Genomic DNA, 19,711 nt, shown 5'->3' with positions numbered 1-19,711 from the left:
ATCTGCACTTCCTCCCCTGCATGCATACCTTCCAACCTAGGTTGCCCACTTCATTGTTGTCCACCTGCCAGCCAGACAGCTTGCTAGACGGCCGGATGGCCTTTTCTCTTTTGTCCGCTTGCGGACTATTGTTGTCATATCCATCCCCGGCCATTGACTTCCGATCCCTCCGATCCCTCCGGTCTACCCCCATTCCTTCTCCACTAACCTCGGAGCTCCCATATTCCACAACTCCCTCGGTACCCCTCGATGGTCACCACCCCCTCCTTTCAATTTATTACCTATGCCTCCCTAAGTGCGGAGCCCTGAAGACTTCCGGACAGCTCTGACATCTGCTAGCGCACTCCCGCCTCCATTGGGCAATACACTCGCCTGCCCTGCAGAGCCTACCTTCGGGCCTATCCCTCCTTTCCGTTCCTGGGTTATCGCCTGCCTTTCCGTTAACCCCATAACCCGACTCATCGGTAATATTCAGTCAGCTAATGTTTAACCCCATTAGCTCCGCTCTGTTTGGCTCCGCCATTTGCGGACCTGTCTTCGCTGTAACCATATATATATCCAGCTTGTACATAGGTTACACTTCAGTAATAAAATCGACTAAAGTTTACCCTCTTCAGTTCTGGTGGCCAGTTAGTAAGTTAGGGCACAGACGTGTTTACTAGGCACAGCGCTCCTGGCATAAGTCGCTGAGGCTGAAGCCCTCCGTCACGGAGACACTCCTTCGTCTCGACCCGGTCTCTGACAATTGTTCCTCCTTTGTCACTCATTGTTCTTGCTTGCCTTTTGTTGACCAAGTTTTCCAATATTAACTATTTGTCTCTTTCTTCATTCATTAATATCGTGCTTGATCCGCCACTCCTTCCGGGCCAGTCCTATTTAGTTACTTGTGTTTATAACGCATGTAGGTTACACCGGATGTACCTCAGTTCGTATATCGACTTGGATTCCCCCTCTAGACTCTTCTCCTCATTGTAAGGCTTCTGTCTGAAATTGGGACACCAATGTAAGAACAAAGCGCAGTGCTCCACCTGAGTCACTGAAGCTAAAGTCCCGCCCCTCCGACCTTACGAGCCTGGACAACTTCGCACGCCTTGCGGGTCACCCAGATATGCATCTGACACGTTCCTGACAGTTATAGCCCATCACTCCACTAAACCCATAACCTGACTCATTGGTGTCAGGGTTGTGCATGCTTGCAACAAAGGATGCCTGTTAGACACTGGTCCGGGGTCGGCACCGAGGGTCACCATTGCAGGCTGCTATAGGCTGCGATGGCTGCAATGCTGTGAACAAGGCCCGAGGGTAGGGCATCTGGCCTCAGCAACTCTAAAGGAGTGCTGTGCCCCCTAGCTGTCTCTTGGCCCTCATTTCAGACTTACTGGGGTTGCCTTGTTGGGGTCAGGACTTGAGAGGTCATGGTCAAATTGATATTAGAGCTAAAGTATTATAATGTATCATACAGGATATATATAGGAAGAGGAAATGACTAGAAGCGGACCCAGGCCGAAGGCCGAAGGGTCCGGAAGCAAACATGAATAAGGAGCAGGGTTGGCTGCATAGCGGCCAGCAATGGCCGAGGGTCAAAACAAACAATAACAGATAAATAAAGGAAGGAGCATAGGGCCATGATAGTGGCGATGGTATCGTAGCGGCACTGGACTCGGAGTTGGGCCAGAGCCGGGTGCGGGAATGGTAGCGGCCCAGCAAGGGCCAAGTGGGTGGAGTAGAGGAGTCACGCTTGGCATGGTGCTGGAGGTGGACTCAGGGTGGGGAGGTTGGTGTGGCAGCAGGGGAGTCGATCTAGCATTGGGGAACCACGGGCAAGTGGGGAGTGAGCAGGGAGTCCTCAAGGAGAATAGGGATGAGGGTTGGGGCTCGCACTCATGCTCACGCAGTGGGAATGGGTTCGGGTGGCATCGGGACAGGCGGGGAGCAGGCTGGAATGCACGGCCATGACAATGCCCCCAAAACCAAGTTGATAGTAAAGCTGGGGGACATGCCCATGCCAGCAAAGGATATATATACATGGTAGAGATGGTAACTAGCCAACTAACTAATAACCGGTAGAAGTGGATCAAAGATGATAGAAGATCAGAAGTGGAAAAGAAGAAGAACCTGATGGGGATACGGGCCATGTGGTGCTGCGCTACTTACGCTAGCGACCTGAAGATGTGCCCTGACAATTGGTAATATTCAGTCAGCTAACATGTAACTCCATTAGCTCTGCTCCACTTGGTCCCACCATTCATGGGCCTGCCCCCTATGTAACTATATATACATAACTTGTAGATAGGTTACACCCTAGTGATAAAATTGACTAGAGTTTCCCCTCTTCTAGTTCTCTTTTCCAGTTAGTAAATTAGGGCACGGACGTGTAACTAGGCACAGCACTCCTGGTTTAGTTGCTGAGGCCGAAGCCCTCTGCCATGGGGACATCTGCTTCGTCCTGAATCTGGTCTCTGACAGTATTTTATCACTCCCTGACAGTACACATCTTGTATGGCACCTAGAGTCCCCCACACTTGTTCACAACTACGTACATTAGTTCCTAACTCAGCCTCCCCATCTCCCTAACCCTCGCAGCCTGGTCCTAGTCATCTGGCGAGAAACCCAGTTGAGTTTTGAAGCTTCTCTAATTTAGAAAACCCTCTCCTGTCAACTCCAATCATGCACTGTAGGAGAAATAATGGTCACTGTTATAAAAATGGGGCCTAATTGGCCCATTTCTATAGCGTTCAGGTGCAGGAGGGGGCCGTGACATTGAGAAGATGTTACAATTAATGTAACAGATGTTGTAACAGTGGTGTTTACAATAACATGGACATCGGGTGTTTTGGGTGATATTAGTTGGTTAGGTTGTTATTATTTACATGTCACGTGATATTATACTGCATAGAGCCCATAAGAGGCTAAAAATGGGAAAATCCCATTTCCATAACAGTCACCCTATGAAAACTCATTATGGAAATATGCCAGATAAATCACAAAAACCCCCATACAACAAGTAGATATGAGAAAATAGAAGAACCTGAATTTTAACAAATTTTTACGACTACATACAATAAATTGGAAGAAAGAAAATTAATAAAAATACTTCAAGCTTAGCATCAACAAGACGGAATGCTCGGGAGAATTTATAGCGAATATTAAACAAGGAGCTAGGTCAATCGAGCAAGATTTGACTATAAAATCAACCAGAGAACCTCCACAGAAACTACTTTCCCATGCCCACACATGTAGCTGAGGTTGGAAGTATCACAGAACAAGGATTCCTTAGGAACCAATGAAAAATTCAAAGTTGTGTTTATAATAGGAAATGTAGATGTCTCCCAAACGGACCCGAAGAAAGTAATTTCAAAGAAAACTACCCATAGACAACAGAGATATGACCGAAATTCACGGAAAATGAGGACAACGTTCAAAAGGAAAGCATGAAGAACAACCAGTAACGACCGAGACAAGCTTGCTGGCCCATTAGAAAGGAAGGGATCTATTCTTAATCCACGCAAATTGTCATAATAAAAGGTTCACACATCAATGAGATATTCATTAACAGGATGAGCGACATTAAAGTCATGGCTCAGGGAAAAGTCGATGTTCACGCAAAATCCATATTTAAAACACATAACTAAATTTACATGGAAAATATGATAAATTAGAAACTACCGCTATGCAAAGTTTCAGCCCAAACGGTCCAGCCGTTGTGAAGTTACACCAACAACGGGAATATAGAATTCCTGTCATATCCATCTACGGCCATCATTCTCCACTACCTCCGATCCTTCCAGACTACCTCTGCTCCTTCTTCACTAACCTCAGAGCCCATGTATTCCACAATCACCTCCAACTCCCTTGATGGTCACCACCCCCTCTTTTCAATATATTACCTATGCCTCCCTAAGTACAGAGCCCCGAAGGCCTCTGGACAGCTTATCAGAGTCTGGAATATTGTCAGAGTCAGGCAGACTGTCAAAAGACAGACTGAAGATGGACTGAAGATGGAATGGGTTTCTGTCTGAGTCAAGGTCAGAGGTTGTGGCAGAGGTCTGTTGGAGCGTGCATGCATGGATATGGGGTGGAAATGTGCGGTGCATCTGGAAGCGCTGTTCAAGGTTAGCAGAGTGGGATCGTGGCCTCAGCGACTCAGGTGGAGCGCTGTGCCCTGAGCTTGATGTTTGGGGGAGATCCCATATTTGCAGACTGACACTTACAGCGGACTTCAAACAAGACTTGCAGGCAGAGCAGACCTGTAGGAGCAGTGCAGACTCTGTGAGCACAGACTCAGAAGGGGGGAAGCCCCTTTGCAGAAGGAGGGACTCAGACCAGACAGGGGGGGGTACTCTAGTTGATTTCAGACTGAGGTCCCCAAAAGTATTTACAGGATATAAATAGGCAGGAGGGAACACAGAAGGGCCAGTCAGTCCGGTGCAGTCCAGCATGGAAATAAGCAGGGATTGTCAAAGTGAATGAAGGACAAGAGCCCGGGAAATGGGAGGCAATGAACTAAAACAAAAGCGGATCAAGTGCCAATATTGACAGGTAATAAGAAGTGCATCAGCACATGGATCAAGTGCCAATATTGGCAAGTTAAGCAAATGAATGGATGAACAATATAGGCACTCAGCAAGGAATGAATGGTATGCTGCCAAGTGACAAAAATGGCCAGAGGACAAAAGCGGAGGTCAGCATGCAGTGCTGATACAGGTCCGCAAATAAGCGGGGTCGGTGTGGTGCCGACACAAGTCCGAAAACAGAGGTTGATCTGTCAGTACTGTCACACAAGGACAGCATGAAGGCCAACAGAGGTACAGAGGGGTGTTGGCCTGACCAGAGGTGTCAAGGGCAACCAGGAGTGGGCAGAGGGTGCAGAGATGGGCAGAGGGCATGGAGTGGGCAGAGGGTGCAGAGTGCACGGAAGCGGGGCATGGCTGTGACCACATAGCGGGAAGCAATGAGTGTGGTTCAGATGGAGACAAGGCAGGCATAGGAACTGCAGGGACTGAATGCTGGGAGCACCAAGGGCTTGGGAACTGGAGGTAAGGTTGGAATACCGGCAGGGTCTAGGTTCTGATTATTGGCCAAGTCTCACACAATAAGGCAGGGGGCCAGACAATGGGTTGGGGGCTGGTTAGGATGGGTTTTTGGTCAGCGGATTCGCCTATTGGCATTAGTTCACCTATCGGCATTGATTCACCGCTGATGGAGCCCCAGGATTTGTCGGTCGTGACACAGCTCTGATGTCTGCTGGCACACTCCCACCCCTGCTGGGCAATACACTTGCTTGCCCTGCAAGTCTACCTTCAGGCCTATCTGTCACGGCCCCACAAAGTCCCCACCCTTTTACCACTTCTATCATCTGCACCCCCATTCTTGTGCCCATTATTCGTGCCTGTTAATTGCGCTGTTGTCCATTACTTAGCAGCGCCGATAGTGGTTCCCATCTATGGCCCCGTAGTGGTGCCTCCTTCTTTCTCCCACCACCACTTGAGTTCCTCAGCCATTCAGCTGACACCATTTTATTCTTATTCATTTGCTTAACTTACTAGCAGTCGATATTGTCGCCGCTGATCTGCTCCTTATTGACATTTGGTTTATTCCTTTATTGACATTTGATTTATTCGTATATTGACATTTTGATCTGCCACTATATTGGCGCCTAGATTGTTGGCCTATTCATTCTGCCTCCCAACTTCGCCGTCCTCTGTTCCATTTCCCTGGTCCTCATTGCTCTTTTAGTTTTGGTGCACTTACCATTCCGCTCCCATCCTGCGCTGGACCAACCGGCCCCTTCTCTGTTCTCCTTTCATACTTATACTTGCAGTTTACTGTCGATGTACCTCAGTTTGAATATTGACTAGAAATCCCCCCCAAGTCTTCTTGCCTCTAAGTTCATCCCTAAGTTCCATCTTTGTCTGAGTAAATGTCGCCGCAAGGTCCTCCCACTACCCTGAAATACGGGACAGCCTAGAATGCATGGCGCAACGCTCCAGCTGAATCGTTGAAGCCAAAGTCCCACCTCCCAAGATGCCTTGCAACAGAGTTGCACATTAGCTAAGTGACCACTCACGCCACTGCACTCCACTCTGCTTCCTGTGAATACCTCGAATACCGTTTCTGACACTATCCCTCCTTTCCGTTTCTGGGTTATAGCCTGCTACTCTGCTAACCCCATGACCTGACTCATTGGTAATATTCAGTTGGCTAACATTTAACTCTGTTAGCTCCGCTCCACTCAGTCCCACCATTCATGGGCCCACCCTTGCTGTAACTATATATACTCAACTTGTACATAGGTTACATCCTAGTGATAAAATCAGAGTTGATCCCCCTTTTTAGTTCTCGCTGCCAGTAAGTAAATTAGGGCATGGACGTGTAACTAGGCACAGTGCTCCTGGTCTGAGTCGCTGAGGCCGAAGCCCTCCACCACAGAGACATCTCCTTTGTCTCACTTCTGGTCTCTAACAATTCCACACTATGCTTAAAGACATGTGAGGGTGGCAATGTGAAGGGAACTGGCTGTCGGAACCAAGATCCACACTTCAGCAGATCGCGAAGACCAATTTCTGTCCAAATAAGGAAGACCCTGGTCAAAACAAAGCATGGAAAGTACAAAAACACCTTAGATCATGAGGGAAAAATCTGAAATAAATCATGGAAGCCCATATTGAGGATACAAACACCCATGCATACAATAAATTCCGAACAATTAAACAGAAACAGTACCTGCATACAAACAAGTATGGGAACAACACACATGATTACCAAATGTGTGCGTGTGTCATGACCTGACATATCCGTCACTTCCGTCAACGCGTCCTAGTGCCACTTGGCCCATCCCGCCTGCTATCATCATCATCCGTCCACCCATCACCCTCATCCACACTTCCTCTCCCACGTGCGTACCTCCCAACCTAGGTTGCCTGCTTCATTGTTGTCCGCTCACCAGCCAGATGGCTTGCTAGACGGCCGGATGGCCTTTTCTCTTTTGTCCGCTTGCGGACTATTGTTCCTCCTTTTGTTCCTTGCTTGCCTTTTGTTGACTAAGTTTGCCGATATTATTTCTTTCTTCATTCATTAATATCGTGCTTGATCTGCCACTCCTTCCGGGCCGGTCCTATTTAGTTACTTGTGTTTATAACGCTTGTAGGTTACACCGGATGTACCTCAGTTCATATATTGACTTGGATTCCCCCTCTAGACTCCTCTCTTCATCGTAAGGCTCCTGTCTGAAATTGGGACACCAACGTAAGAACGAAGCACAGTGCTCCACCTGAGTTGCTGAAGCTAAAGTCCCGCCCCTCCGACCTTACGAGTCTGGACGACTTCACACGCCTCGCGGGTCACCTGGATACACGTTGTAGGCGGGATAATCGCCCATGCACAGACTCGGCTCAGATACCCGTTTTCACGACTATAAAACCACTTCCATTCATGCGACAACTCGGTACGGAATTTGGTACCTAAAAATAGTCCTAATTCGTACGATTCTGACGATACCAAGAACGCCCCAATCAGTCGAGATTTGACGGAGTTCTGCATTGGACAGGTTAGGCATGGAAGGTCACGAGTATGTGCGGGCGTGGGAACCTCAAGCAGCAATCCAGAATTCCAGCCTCACTCGTTCCCACGGCGTCTAATAAATCGGTAAAAATACTTATCGGCTGCGTAATGGTTCTATTCAGCTACATTTCCAATTTCGGATCTTAATTCCGTAAATCCGTTGAGAAATCGCTTATTTCCTTATATTTTCATATTTTGCCATCATTTCAGATATTGATTGATATTCTTTTATTGTTACTGTTACCCTTTTTTTATTATTTCGCCTAATAAGGTATGCAGGTGCCATATGGTACCAATATTTCCCATCAATTATTCTAAAAATAATTGTTCCTTATATCCTGTACATACCAGATTCTGGAATAGAAGTTCTCCCCTCCCCCAATTTTCTCTAAGGTGCTAGGACGCGCTAGAGTGGGTGTGAGTGTGTGGAATTCCAACAGTAGGAATAAGGGCAGTGATCTAGCTCACAACGAGTGAGTAGTGGACACTGAGCCCGGACCTTGCGGAAATTCCGGAGAACTCACCACGGAGTTAAGGATCGAGAGCATAGCGAGTTTAGTAAAGAAAGTAGGATTTTGGAGAGTTTGGCCCCACGAGCTTAGTCGGCATAGAGAGCCGCAAGCCCTCTTGCAGCGTCCAGCACGTTCCTGACAGCGTGAACTTTTGCTAACTTGACAAATACCGAGAGTTAGAGTACAACTTTAGTACCATTAGAAAGGTTGGAATAAATGAAAATTTATGATGCTGAGAATGTGAAAAACCATTCAGAAATGAATGAGATACAAGGACATGAAGTTAGTAACCTGAATACGTGTGGGAAGACAACTTCTAGGCTGCATTCAGTGGCCCACTCATTTTCATAGTCCCAAGCTCAGGGTGTTTTGAAACAAGCTTTGAGAGTCAGTTAGAATGGAGATGTGCAAGAGCAATGAAGGGACCAACCCTTTCAATTGTTGGTATGTTGCCCCATGTAGCTTCTCCAAGGGCAATCAAGTGTGTGTGAGACTACATGTTGGACATCTGTCAGGGCACACCCGCCTGACCCGGGCCCACCCGGGCCCACCCGGCCACACCACTCCCGCTCCCCGCTGTCTATCCCCCTCCCCCCTCCTTCCTCCCTCTCCTCCCCCTTCTTTTCCCTTTTCTTTCCCCTTTCTTTATTTCATTCTTCTCATCTTCTTCTTCCTGTTTATTTCTTTCTATCTACACGGACCACCTTCCCTTGTATCGATGTACGATTGACCCGTCCGGCCCACACACCCTGGATGGCTTCCCGCCGTGCCCAGCACGCGCGCATGTAGCGGACGCTCTCGGGATCCCCCACGGGGACACCCGGATGCCTGCGGCTGCCTCCGAGGATGACGTGGCACCTGTCATGTGACTCAAGCCGCATGTACATAAATGTACCTGAAGTGGGAACCGAAGAAGTAACCTTCTTCTCACATTCTCCACTTCAGGTAAGTAGTATAGTTTTCCTCTTTAATAATAATAACACATTCTCCACTTCAGTCTGAGTGGCCAGGGACCACTGTCCCGGATCGGGCCCGCCAGTATGCACGCCCGCTCCACACCCCGCGACGGCCTCAGTGCCGGGCATTACCCCCGGGCCCTCTCGACCCCGGACGCATCCCTGACAACATCATGCCAAAGAAGATCTTGGCTTCACAGATCAGGAGTCTTGATTTTCTGTGCAACAACAGATCCACAGATCAGGTGCCAAGTCCCATGAGTATATGCTATACTTACCCTGACATGTGAAAAGGAGAGTGCATCAGAAATATAATGAAGGACAAAAGACATGTGATAGGATGCATGATAACTTATAAGATAAGACCAATGATGTTGGAATTCTGATGTTTATGAATTATTTGCCATCGAAAGTGTGTTGTCTCACTAGTGGAGCAATATAACAGGTTAAGAAGTCTCAATGAAGTGTGTTTTGGGGCAAAATACACAATAGCATTTAAAGTTGGGAGGAGGGCAGATGGTGAGAGGCAAAGGTAAGGGACTCGGGAGCTGTCGAATGCAACTTGTGTGAATGCATCACTCCAAACAGCCTGCTGTAGATTCAAACCTCCATGTCTATCAAAAGACACTGCCTATCAAACATATATCCTATGGCATACTTTGTGAGATACTTGAATGCACACTCCCGACTTCGAATTTCCCAGGCATCAATGCACCAACGACTCACAGGCCATTCTCACTCTTCTTTCTGATTCCGGAGCTCATGACAATGCTGCACTCACTCAAATCTCCTTCATTTCTCTCTCAGAGACAACACAGACCATCGCGAAGTTAGCATCAGTATTATCGGTATGTGGTGGGTTTCATTATGAAATGGCATCACTGCGATGGGGAATTGTAGACCGTAGTATTGAGCTTGCACAGCCCATCTTGATGTCGGCAATGATCGACTGCATCGTGCTTTGCTGTAAAACTGATGTACATAACATGAAATCCTACAAATACCATAGGATATCTGGTAAAATATGGTGCACAGAACTTGGTTACCAGCCCTCATCAGGTGAGTTGGTACATTACCATTCCTCAATTACCACCCGAAACTTAGTACATGGTCCTTTACCTACGAAAACTTGGTAATTTACCAGACTTTACTTCCCACAGTGTACTGACCTCGAGCGGAACACTCAGAGGACTGAGAAAAGGGAGGGGAACCCATCCTTCAGAGGCTATATAGTGTCTTCTTAGCCTTTGAAGAATGAATAATCTTACGTACCAGTCGGTGCTCGGTGAAGGCGTCGTGCTGCATGGTGTGTCATTAGTTGTGCCAGAAGGCATCATATTATTTTATGATGAACATACATTACACGCATGTAAAATTAAAGATATTCCAGCCGAGCTGAGATATCAACATACCTACAACATGCCCATGGGAAAAGGATGCGAATTACCACACCACGCCGATTCTTCAATGCATGAATATTTGACTTAAAACATACCGCACATGCTGAAGACAAAACCGATGGATGATTCAGGAGAAAAATGGGACCAGGGAAAGAACGGCAGCACCAACCGACGACCTGCAATCGTGATAGCCTTCGCTGATGGTACTAAGGAAGCCGTTCTCAAATTATATACACGTGTTTGAGAATGGCTTCTTTATTCTCAAATTAAATTGTCATATTGAGCCATCCAATTAATTAGGGATACCATGATTCAGTTCGGAGCCGAATGGGTCATGTTGACCAGGATTCGGTTCAATAACGTGCCCGCATGCAATCATCCCTCAACCTCCAAACTGCACCAGAGTATGAGCCAACCTGTTATCGCGTTTGCGATGTAGGACCTTCGTTTCGGCTCCGAACCGATTAGTATCCCTAATCAATTCACTGGATGACACAATATTTCGAGAATAAGAACCGTTCTCAAACACGTGTATGTAATTTAAGAACGGCTTCCTTGGTACCATCAACAAAAATTATCACAATTGCAGGTCATTCGTCGGTTGGTGCTGCCGTCCTTTGCATGGTCCCATTTCTCTTTCAAATCATCCATCGGTTTTGTCTCCAGCATGTGCGGTATGTTTCAAGTCAAATATCCATGTCATTGAAGAATCGGCGTGGCGTAGTAATTCGCATGTTTTAGCTCTATTGCCATGGGCATGTAGATCTCAGCTCGGCTGGAATAACGTTTAGATATACAGGTGTGTTCATAATTAGATGATATGATGCCTTCTGGCACAATTAACGACACCACGATACAGCATGACACCCCCCCGTGTGCACCGAGCAAGGACTGTTAGGTAACATTATTTCATTCTTCAAAGGCTAAGAAGACACTATATAGCCTCTGAAGGATGGATCCCCCTCCCTTTTCTCAGTCCTCTAAGTGTTCCGCTCGAGGTCAGTATTCCTCAACTCCCGTCGCGCACATAGCTATTCACATCACATACATTAAATAGTAGCATCTCACAGAAGTCACAATGCGATTATGGAATGCCTTGATCCCAACCGTTCTACTTCCTATCGTCGCAGCTGATTTCCACGTTCTCATCACATGGTGCGGTAACGCCACCGATCGTCATACCGAACCCGGCGGACCGGACTGGATTTTTCTCCCATCGGGCCAAGGTGAACTGAAGCTTGAAATGAAATTTGCTTTAACCAATGTTTTCCCAATAGACACTCAGTGCGAGAATGCAGTTGTGGCGCAAAGCCCCTCTTTCTTCGATATGCGCACCCCATTCGGATCAGACCTGACTGCTGCGCCTTGCGGTTGCAACGTTACGATTTCCGATGAACTTGATAGGTGGTGGATCACCAAGGATGGAAAAAGCACAAACGGTCCGTGTTACCCTGTTACATACCGTGGCGGCACTGGGAATGCGGCGGGGTGCATCACGGGGGCTTACATGGACGGTAGTCTTTTTGAATGCTTCGTTTTTGATGTAGTCTGGTGCAAGTCCCCGGATGACCAATGTAACAATTAGTACTTAAATCTTCGGCATCTGAGAAGCCCGAGACTTGCTTGTGTTCCCAAAATATGCTTGAAATAATCAATCCAATTCCCAACAAAGTTTGTAATTCAGAAATTGTGTTTCAGAGTATTTGCGTGCTGGACATGGATGACTCTAGTCAGGCTGGTCACTAGTATTGGATGAGCAGTGTTGTTATGGGGCATCTCTAAAGGGCTACACTCGTGGCAGCGGAGGGACTTCAAAGTATCAAGCTTATATTATTATCCATGTAGTACATCGGGGCTATGCTACACGGCGCACAGATACTAAACCTAAACCGAACCTGTTGTCACGGGCTTATCCGTCACGAAAATCGGTATGGCAGCACTCAGAAGTGCTCTGGAGATTGGCTGTGTACTCCAAAGCTCTCAACAGCTCCCACAGCTCCCAAGTGATCCTAAGTAATTCCCAAGGGGGGTCACTTAGGGACATATCCTACCTGATCAAGTTTCAACGGGGGATTATTCATTTTGCTGAGATATGGCAGTTGCCATTTTCTAAATTTAGTCAGTCCAATAGGGGGTTTCACAATGGGCTAAAACTGCTGATCCTTAGCTGCACCTAAACTGGACAGAACTGGTTCTAAACTGTCAGTTTAGCTAAATTTGAAAACAGGCCTCTGAAGGCCAAAGCTGTACTTTAGAGTAGTCCAAACTCAAAACTCAAACTCGGGCTTAGTATACATATGTCCGTTCAGATAACTGTACAGATCCTTCACTAAATTAGTCCTGCTCTCCATCACTATCTGCCCCATTGTTGCAGTCAACCCCATCCCACCACATCATGCCATCAACTTAGCTACTGACCATGAATTCAAGCTATTGCATCACCATAACTTGGGCCTCCAAAGTGGGTTCAGGGAGTGTTGCTATGACTAGCCTGGTAAGGTGATAGCACTCAGTGGCTACACTTGCACTATAGTGCGGATGGGGCTCAACCAGGAGGTCAGGTAGTGGACTGGAGTGTCAGGGACCGGATGCGGGATGAGGGAGACGTCCCAGTGGTGGAGGGCTTCTGTCATATCCATACAATCCCAACCTCCACTCCGGGCTCCTGGAACTCCAAACCTGACTTCCAGAGTCCTACTTCCCTTCTGCCACCTCCTCCTTGCCGACTTCCAAGAGGTTATCCCACCTCCGGCTCCAACACCACCTTTGGTCCGACTCCGGAACATTCCGGGTCCGACCTCATCCTCAACACCTTCCAGACAAGCACGCAACACCTATGCTCCCGACTCTGGACCTCCGCTCCGGAATCCCGTTCGCATCTCCATCTCTGGAACCTCCGGTCTTAGCTCCGACCTTGGACTTTGACCCCACCTCTGCTTAGACCCATTGTATTGGTTAGCTCATTCCATTTAATTACGTTTGCCAATATTCCGGAGTTTAACTTCCGAGTTCGGACTTTCCGGACTTATGTCGGACCTTGCAACTATTGCATTGCTCCATTCAGTTCCGCTATACTCCCTCATTCCTATTTGGGCTGCTGCTTCCTTTCTATTCAGTCAGCTGGCCATTCCCCACTCCCATCCTCCCTCCTTCCTCCTTGGGCCTTGGCCCTTCACTCCTCCTTTGGGAAACACCATTGAGTCAAACCCTTGACCCTTGGTGTTGCCCCTCCTTTCAGCTCCCTTTGTCTCCTTTCAGAGTACCCTCACTCCTTTTGATTCCGGACCCCTCCTTATATACAATGTACATAGTAACTTGTAACCTCAGTCCGAAATCGACTTGAATTCCCCCAAGAGACTTCCCCTCTGCTAGATCCGAAATTAGGGACCCCTAGGACAACCAGCAATGGCACAGTGCTCCGCCTGAGTCGCTGAGGCCAAGGTCCTTCCACGCTAAGTCTCCGATTCCACTCCGGAGTTGTCCGAATCCGCCCATTCTAACAGCTTCGGTGTCAGGGACTGACCCGGGGTCGAGAGCGTCTGGGTATATCACCCGGGGCTGAGGGCCCGGTAGGGTGCAGCACAGGCGTGTGTAACAACGGGCCCGAAGCAGGCAAGGGTCCTTGGCCACTTAGGCTAAAGTGGGAAGTGTGTTATTATTATTAGCAGGGGAATGTAAGCTACTTGCCTAAAGTGGGAAGTGTGAGAAGAAGGTTACTTCTCAGTTCCCACTTAGGCTGTGTTTATGTACATGCGGTTGGAGGTCACGTGGGGAGCGCCACATCATCTACATGCACAGCCATGTCCGCCCAGGCATCTCTGTAAGAGGTCTCAGGGGCATCTGGTGTGTAGGGCATCACCCGGTGTGTCCGGGTCCGGGCATGTTGTGCAGTCTGGTTAATGGTACATCGAGCAAGGAAGTCGTCCGTGTAATAGAAAAGGAAGGAAGGAGAAAGAAAGGAAGGAAGAAGAAAGAAGAAGGGGAAGGAAGAGGGAGAGAAGGGAGGAGAGAGGATGGGGGCAGCGGGTGAGGGTAGTGGAATTGGGCAGGGTCGGACCGGATGGGGTGGGGTCAGGTGGGTGTGCCCTGACATTCGGCCTCAGCGACTTAGACCAGGAGTGCTGTGCCTAGTTACATGTCCGTGCCCTAATTTACTAACTGGCAATGAGAACTAGAAGGGGGATAACTCTAGTCGATTTTATCACTAGGGTGTAACCTATCTACAAGTTATGTATATGGGGGGGCAGGCCTGTGAACGACAGGACCGAGCAGAGTGGAGCTAACAGGGCTACATGTTAGCCAACTGAATATTACCAACGAGTCAGGTTACGGGTTTAGTGGATTGACAGGCTATAACTGTTACGGGGATGGGGGAAATTCCCCATTCCTCGATCCGTTCTTATAGTGGGATGAGTGAGGTCATATCTGGTCTGTACCATAACAGGATATGTAATCGATGAGTGATCCGGGTGGACGATCGAGTTCCCATCGATCGCGATTGGTGATGTAGTGAGCTATTAAGGGATTGATGGTAGGTAGTCGGAGATGCCAGGACGGACGGGTCAGCCACGGGTACTTGGCGCTCCTCAATGGAGCGTACTGTGTGCGAGGTCGCGACTTGTGAGATGGGTGAGAACTTCATATAGTTGCTATCGGGTACTTGGCGTTCGCAGTGCGAACGTACCGGTAGCGGGTTGATGTCATAAGCGTGCAATGAGGACTGACTAGTAGGGCCTTCGGTGACTTGGCGTTCCCAAAGGGAACGTACTGTTGGCGGGGAAACATGATGACTGGCGAAGGAGGGAACAGACGGTGGATGGGCGGCGACTTGGCGTTCGCGTAGCGAACATGCCGGCATCACGGGAAGATGGGCCTCAAAGTATTCACGATCTCCAAGATCGTGAGGTGACGTCGTATGTTGAGTACTGGGGGGAGAGCGGAGTGATGAAGACCCATAGGGTACAGATTCAGTAGGACGATACACATGTCGAGAGTCTTCAACTCTCGACCTCGAGTTCTCGCGGCGAGGGCCGTTAGAGGACTCGATATAACCAGACTTATAAGACATATTGAGAGTTGTACAGTCACACAGGTTCAGTTGAGTCACAGGGAGGGTTGTTACAGAAGATGGTACACGAGACAGTTGTAGAGCAGTTGTTAGTTAGCGGGAACCGCCTTCGGCGGTTTCCGTACAAGACGCGTGACTATCTACAAATGGTAAGGTCGTGGGAAATCCCGCGAAACACAAACAACCTCGGCCAGCACCAAAACCCCAATGGGGAAAGCTTTGCACAAGGGGGGGGAAAGGGGTAGAACGGGTAAGGAGGATAGGGTAGCGGGATAGAGGACGGAAAGGAGAAAGAGGGGAGGAGCGATAGAGAGGGGAAGTCTTTGACCATGCGACGGATATGGTCGTTGGAGACTCCGTATCCGTAACAATAACCCAAAAATGGAAAGGAGGGATCGGCCCGAAGGTAGGCTTGCAGGGCAAGCAACTAAATTGCCCAGCAGAGGTGGGAGTGCGCTAGCGGACATTGGAGCTGTCCAGAGGCCTTCAGGGCTCTGTACTTAGGGAGGCATAGGTAATATATTGGATTGAGGGGGTGTGTCATGACTGACAGATCCTGGGGCTCTGTCAGTGGCAAACCAATGCCGATAGGTGAATCTGCCAACCCAAAACCCATCCTAACCAGCCCCCAACTTGATGTCTGGCCCCATGGCTTATTGCATGAGACTTGGCCAACAATCAGAACCTAGACCCTGCCAGCATTCCGACCTTACCTCCAGTTCCCGAGCCCTTGGCACTCCCAGCATTCAGTCCCTCCAGTTCCTATGCCTGCCTTGTCTCCATCTGAACCACACTCATTGCTTCCCGCTATGTGGTCACAGCCATGCACTGCTTCCATGCATTCTGCACCCTCCGCCCACTTCCATGCCCTCTGCCCATCTCTGCACCCTCTGCCCACTTCTGGTTGCCCTTGACACCTCTGGTCAGGTCAACACTCCCACTCCCCTCTGTACCTCTGTTGGCCTTCATGCTGTCCTTGTGTGACAGTACTGACAGATCAACCTCTGTTCACGGACTTGCATCGGCACCACACCAACCCCGCTTATTTGCGGACTTGTATCGGCACCACGTGCTGACCTCCACTTTTGTCCTCTGGCCACTTTTGTCACTTGGCAGCATACCATTCATTCCTTGCTGAGTGCCTATATTGTTCATCTATTCATTTGCTTAACTTGCCAATATTGGCTCTTGATCCGCTTTTGCTTTAGTTCATTGCCTCCCATTTTCTGGGCTCTTGTCCTTTATTCAGTTTGACAATCCCCACTTATTTCCGCACCGGACCACACCAGACTGACCAGCCCTTCTGTGTTTCCCTCCTGCCTATTTATATCCTGTAAATACTTTCTGGGACCTCAGTCTGAAATCAACTAGAGTACCCCCCCCCCTGTCTGGTCTGAGTCCCTCCTTCTGCAAAGGGGGCTTCCCCCCCTCTGAGTCCATGCTCATGGAGTCCGCACTCCTCCTACAGGTCCGCTCTGCCCACAAGTCTTGTTTGAAGTCCACTGTAAGTGTCAATCTGTAAATATGGGATCTCCCCAAAATGCCAAGCTCAGGGCACAGCACTCCACTTGAGTCGCTGAGGCCGTGATCCCACTCTGCTAACCTTGAACAGTGCTTCCGGACATGCCGCATATTTCCACCCACATGTCTGCATGTGCACACTCCAACAGGCCTCTGCATCACCTCTGACCTCGACTCAGACAGAAACCCATCCATTGTCTGACAGTATGCCCATCTCTGACAGTATTTCAGACTCTGACAGGGTGGTGACCATTGGGGGAGTCGGAGGTGGTTGCGGAATCCAGAGGCTCTGAGGTTAGTGATGAAGGAGTGGAGGTGATCCAGAAGGAATGGAGGCAGTGGAGGGTGATGGCCATGGATGGATATGACAGTATCCCCATCTTAGGCCTGAACCCTTGAAGGCCCAGAATTAGTAAGGTGAGGGGAGCTGTACTTACAGAAAAGAAAAAACTGAAAATGGGAATGAGGAGTGGAGAGAAAGGAGAGATGGGAGAGGGGTTGGAATTCCTAAGGAGCTTCGGGACCAGGCTTGTCTGGGTACTGAGAGTGGAATGCTTCGATGAGGTTGGAGGCATGATCGAGTTTGCCAGCAAGGAGCCATTGTGTCTTCTTGTCGGTCCCTTCATAGCCTAACCACTTGACCAGGTAGAGCAACTTGTTGCATCTACGTGTCAGGGCACACACCCTGACTAGCCCGGACCCGCATGTGTGCTCCGCCCCACACGCCCTGTGTGCCGCATGCTCCGGGCCCGGTTCCTATTCCTCATGTGACTTCCGGGTATCCCCAGAAGTTTGCTGATATTGGGGCTACTGTGGGAAGATGAGAAGTTAGCTTCCTTCTCATCTTCTTACCCACAGTAGGCAAGTGTATATACTTGCCCTTGTTTTATCTTATCTTCTTACCCACAGTAGGTTGTGCCCCGGATAGGGCTGGTTACACCTCAGGGCTGTGGACCATAGGGGAGGGTCATGGGGACCCGGGAGTTGTCCCCTGACACTACGTCAGTCAATCTTGGAGTCGAGGATCTCCTCAATCTTGAACTCCATTTCGCCTTCGATTTCTATTGGAGGTGCAGGTGGTTGGTGGTGGTTCGGAATGACATTTGGGACAGAGGGTTTGATCTGCGAGACATGGAATACCAGGTGGATGGCTTGCATGTTTTCCAGCAGGTGGAGAGTGAGGGAGTGGGTTCCAATGCAGGTGATGATCTCGAAAGGGCCAAGGTTTTTCTTGGAGAGCTTCTTGGAAGGTCGGGTGGAGCGGAAATACTTGGCCTTTACATAGACTGAAGTTCCTACCTCAAAAGCTGGGGCAGGACTCCAACAGGAGTCTGCCAGGCCCTGATAATGGATCTGAGCATGGTGCATTTCCTCATGAAGGAAGTGATGGAGGGAGTCGAGATCTACTGAGTACTCTTGGGTGTGTACTGATGTTAAGTCTCACTCCAGGTGAACGTGATATTCGGATGGTAGCCCTTATTGGCAAAGAACAGAGAGACGCCAGTGGTGGCATTCGGAGCATTATTGTATGTGAACTCCACAAGAGGTAGGAGTTCAGACCAATTATCCTGCTGATAGTTACTATAGATGCACAGGTACTGCTCGAGTGTCTGGTTCATCCGTTTGGTCTGTCCATCTCCTTCTGGGTGATATCCAGAGGTGAAGTGGAGGCAGATGTCGAGGGCTTTACCAAGTGAATGGAAAAAATGAGAAACAAACTCTGGACCCCTGTCAGAGGTGACATGGGAAGGAACTCCATGCTTGGAGAACACGTGGAGGAGGACTAGCTTGGCCAGTTCCAGAGAGGTGATGGTATTGTGGGTAGGGATGAAGATGCACTGTTTGGACAGGTGGTCCACAACGACCAAGATGGAAGTGAATCCAGAAGAGGAGGGTAGCTGTTCAATGAAGTCCATGGAGATGGAGTTCCAAGGGTGATTGGGAATGGGGAGTTGTTTGAGCAAGCTGTAAGGCTTGTGATGAGGGACTTTGGCATGGGCACAAGAAGTACAGGAGGACACATAATTCTTGACGAAGGTATGGATGCCCGGCCAGGTATAATCATGACGGACTAGCTCCAGAGTCCGGTTTTGACCAAAGTGTCCAGAGAGCTGGTGGTCATGTTTGTCTCACAATATGTGGAGATGAAGATTGTTGGAGTCTGGAACGTAAATGCAGTTGTCCAGCCTTAACAGGCCTTCGGCATCAATGGACCAGTGGGAATTGGGGAGGTTGGGGGAAGCGAGATGAGAAGAGATTGTGGTGTCAGAGGAGAGTGACATATCCATCTATGGCCATCGTCCTCCACTACCTCCGATCCTTCCGGACTACCTCTGCTCCTTCTTCACTAACCTCAGAGCCCCCATATTCTGCAATCACCTCCAACTCCCTCGATGGTCACCACCCCCTCTTTTCAATATATTACCTACACCTCCCTAAGTATGGAGCCCCAAAGGCCTCCAGACAGCTCCGACGTCCGCTAGCGCACTTCTGCCCCTGCTGGGCAATTCACTTGCTTGCCCTGCAAGTCTACCTTCAAGCCTATCCCTCCTTTCTGTTTCTGGGTTATCGCCTGCCATTCCGCTAACCCTGTAACCCGACTCATCGGTAATATTCAGTCAGCTAATGTTTAACTCCATTAGCTCCGCTCTGCTCAGTCCCACCATTCACAGGCCCACCCTCGCTGTAACTATA

The 19,711-nt window shown here is 49.0% G+C and overlaps 1 protein-coding gene across 1 annotated transcript; it reads left to right on the top strand.

Annotated features, from left to right (window-relative positions):
• The first annotated feature begins 11,317 nt into the window (after positions 1-11,317).
• EI90DRAFT_1758493 (uncharacterized protein) lies at positions 11,318-12,099 on the top strand. The gene is made up of 3 exons (XM_039052146.1): positions 11,318-11,426; positions 11,486-11,654; positions 11,706-12,099. The coding sequence occupies exons 2-3, from the start codon at positions 11,507-11,509 to the stop codon at positions 12,011-12,013; spliced, it is 456 nt and encodes a 151-aa protein (XP_038922536.1). The 5' UTR covers positions 11,318-11,426; positions 11,486-11,506; the 3' UTR covers positions 12,014-12,099.
• Positions 12,100-19,711: the final 7,612 nt, after the last annotated feature.

The sequence above is a fragment of the Cantharellus anzutake genome (genome assembly GCF_015039405.1).
Source record: "Cantharellus anzutake strain C23 chromosome Unknown EI90scaffold_4, whole genome shotgun sequence".
NCBI lineage: Eukaryota > Fungi > Basidiomycota > Agaricomycetes > Cantharellales > Hydnaceae > Cantharellus > Cantharellus anzutake.
The sequence above is the reverse complement of the archived record's forward strand: the minus strand, read 5'-3'. Positions and strand labels throughout refer to the sequence as shown.

Bases quoted from the DNA above. Each gene is read 5' to 3' on its own strand.
- EI90DRAFT_1758493 (XM_039052146.1), top strand. From the start codon at position 11,507: ATGCGATTATGGAATGCCTTGATCCCAACCGTTCTACTTCCTATCGTC. The intron at 11,655-11,705 runs GTGAACTGAAGC...TTTTCCCAATAG, and splicing joins TTTTCTCCCATCGGGCCAAG to ACACTCAGTGCGAGAATGCA.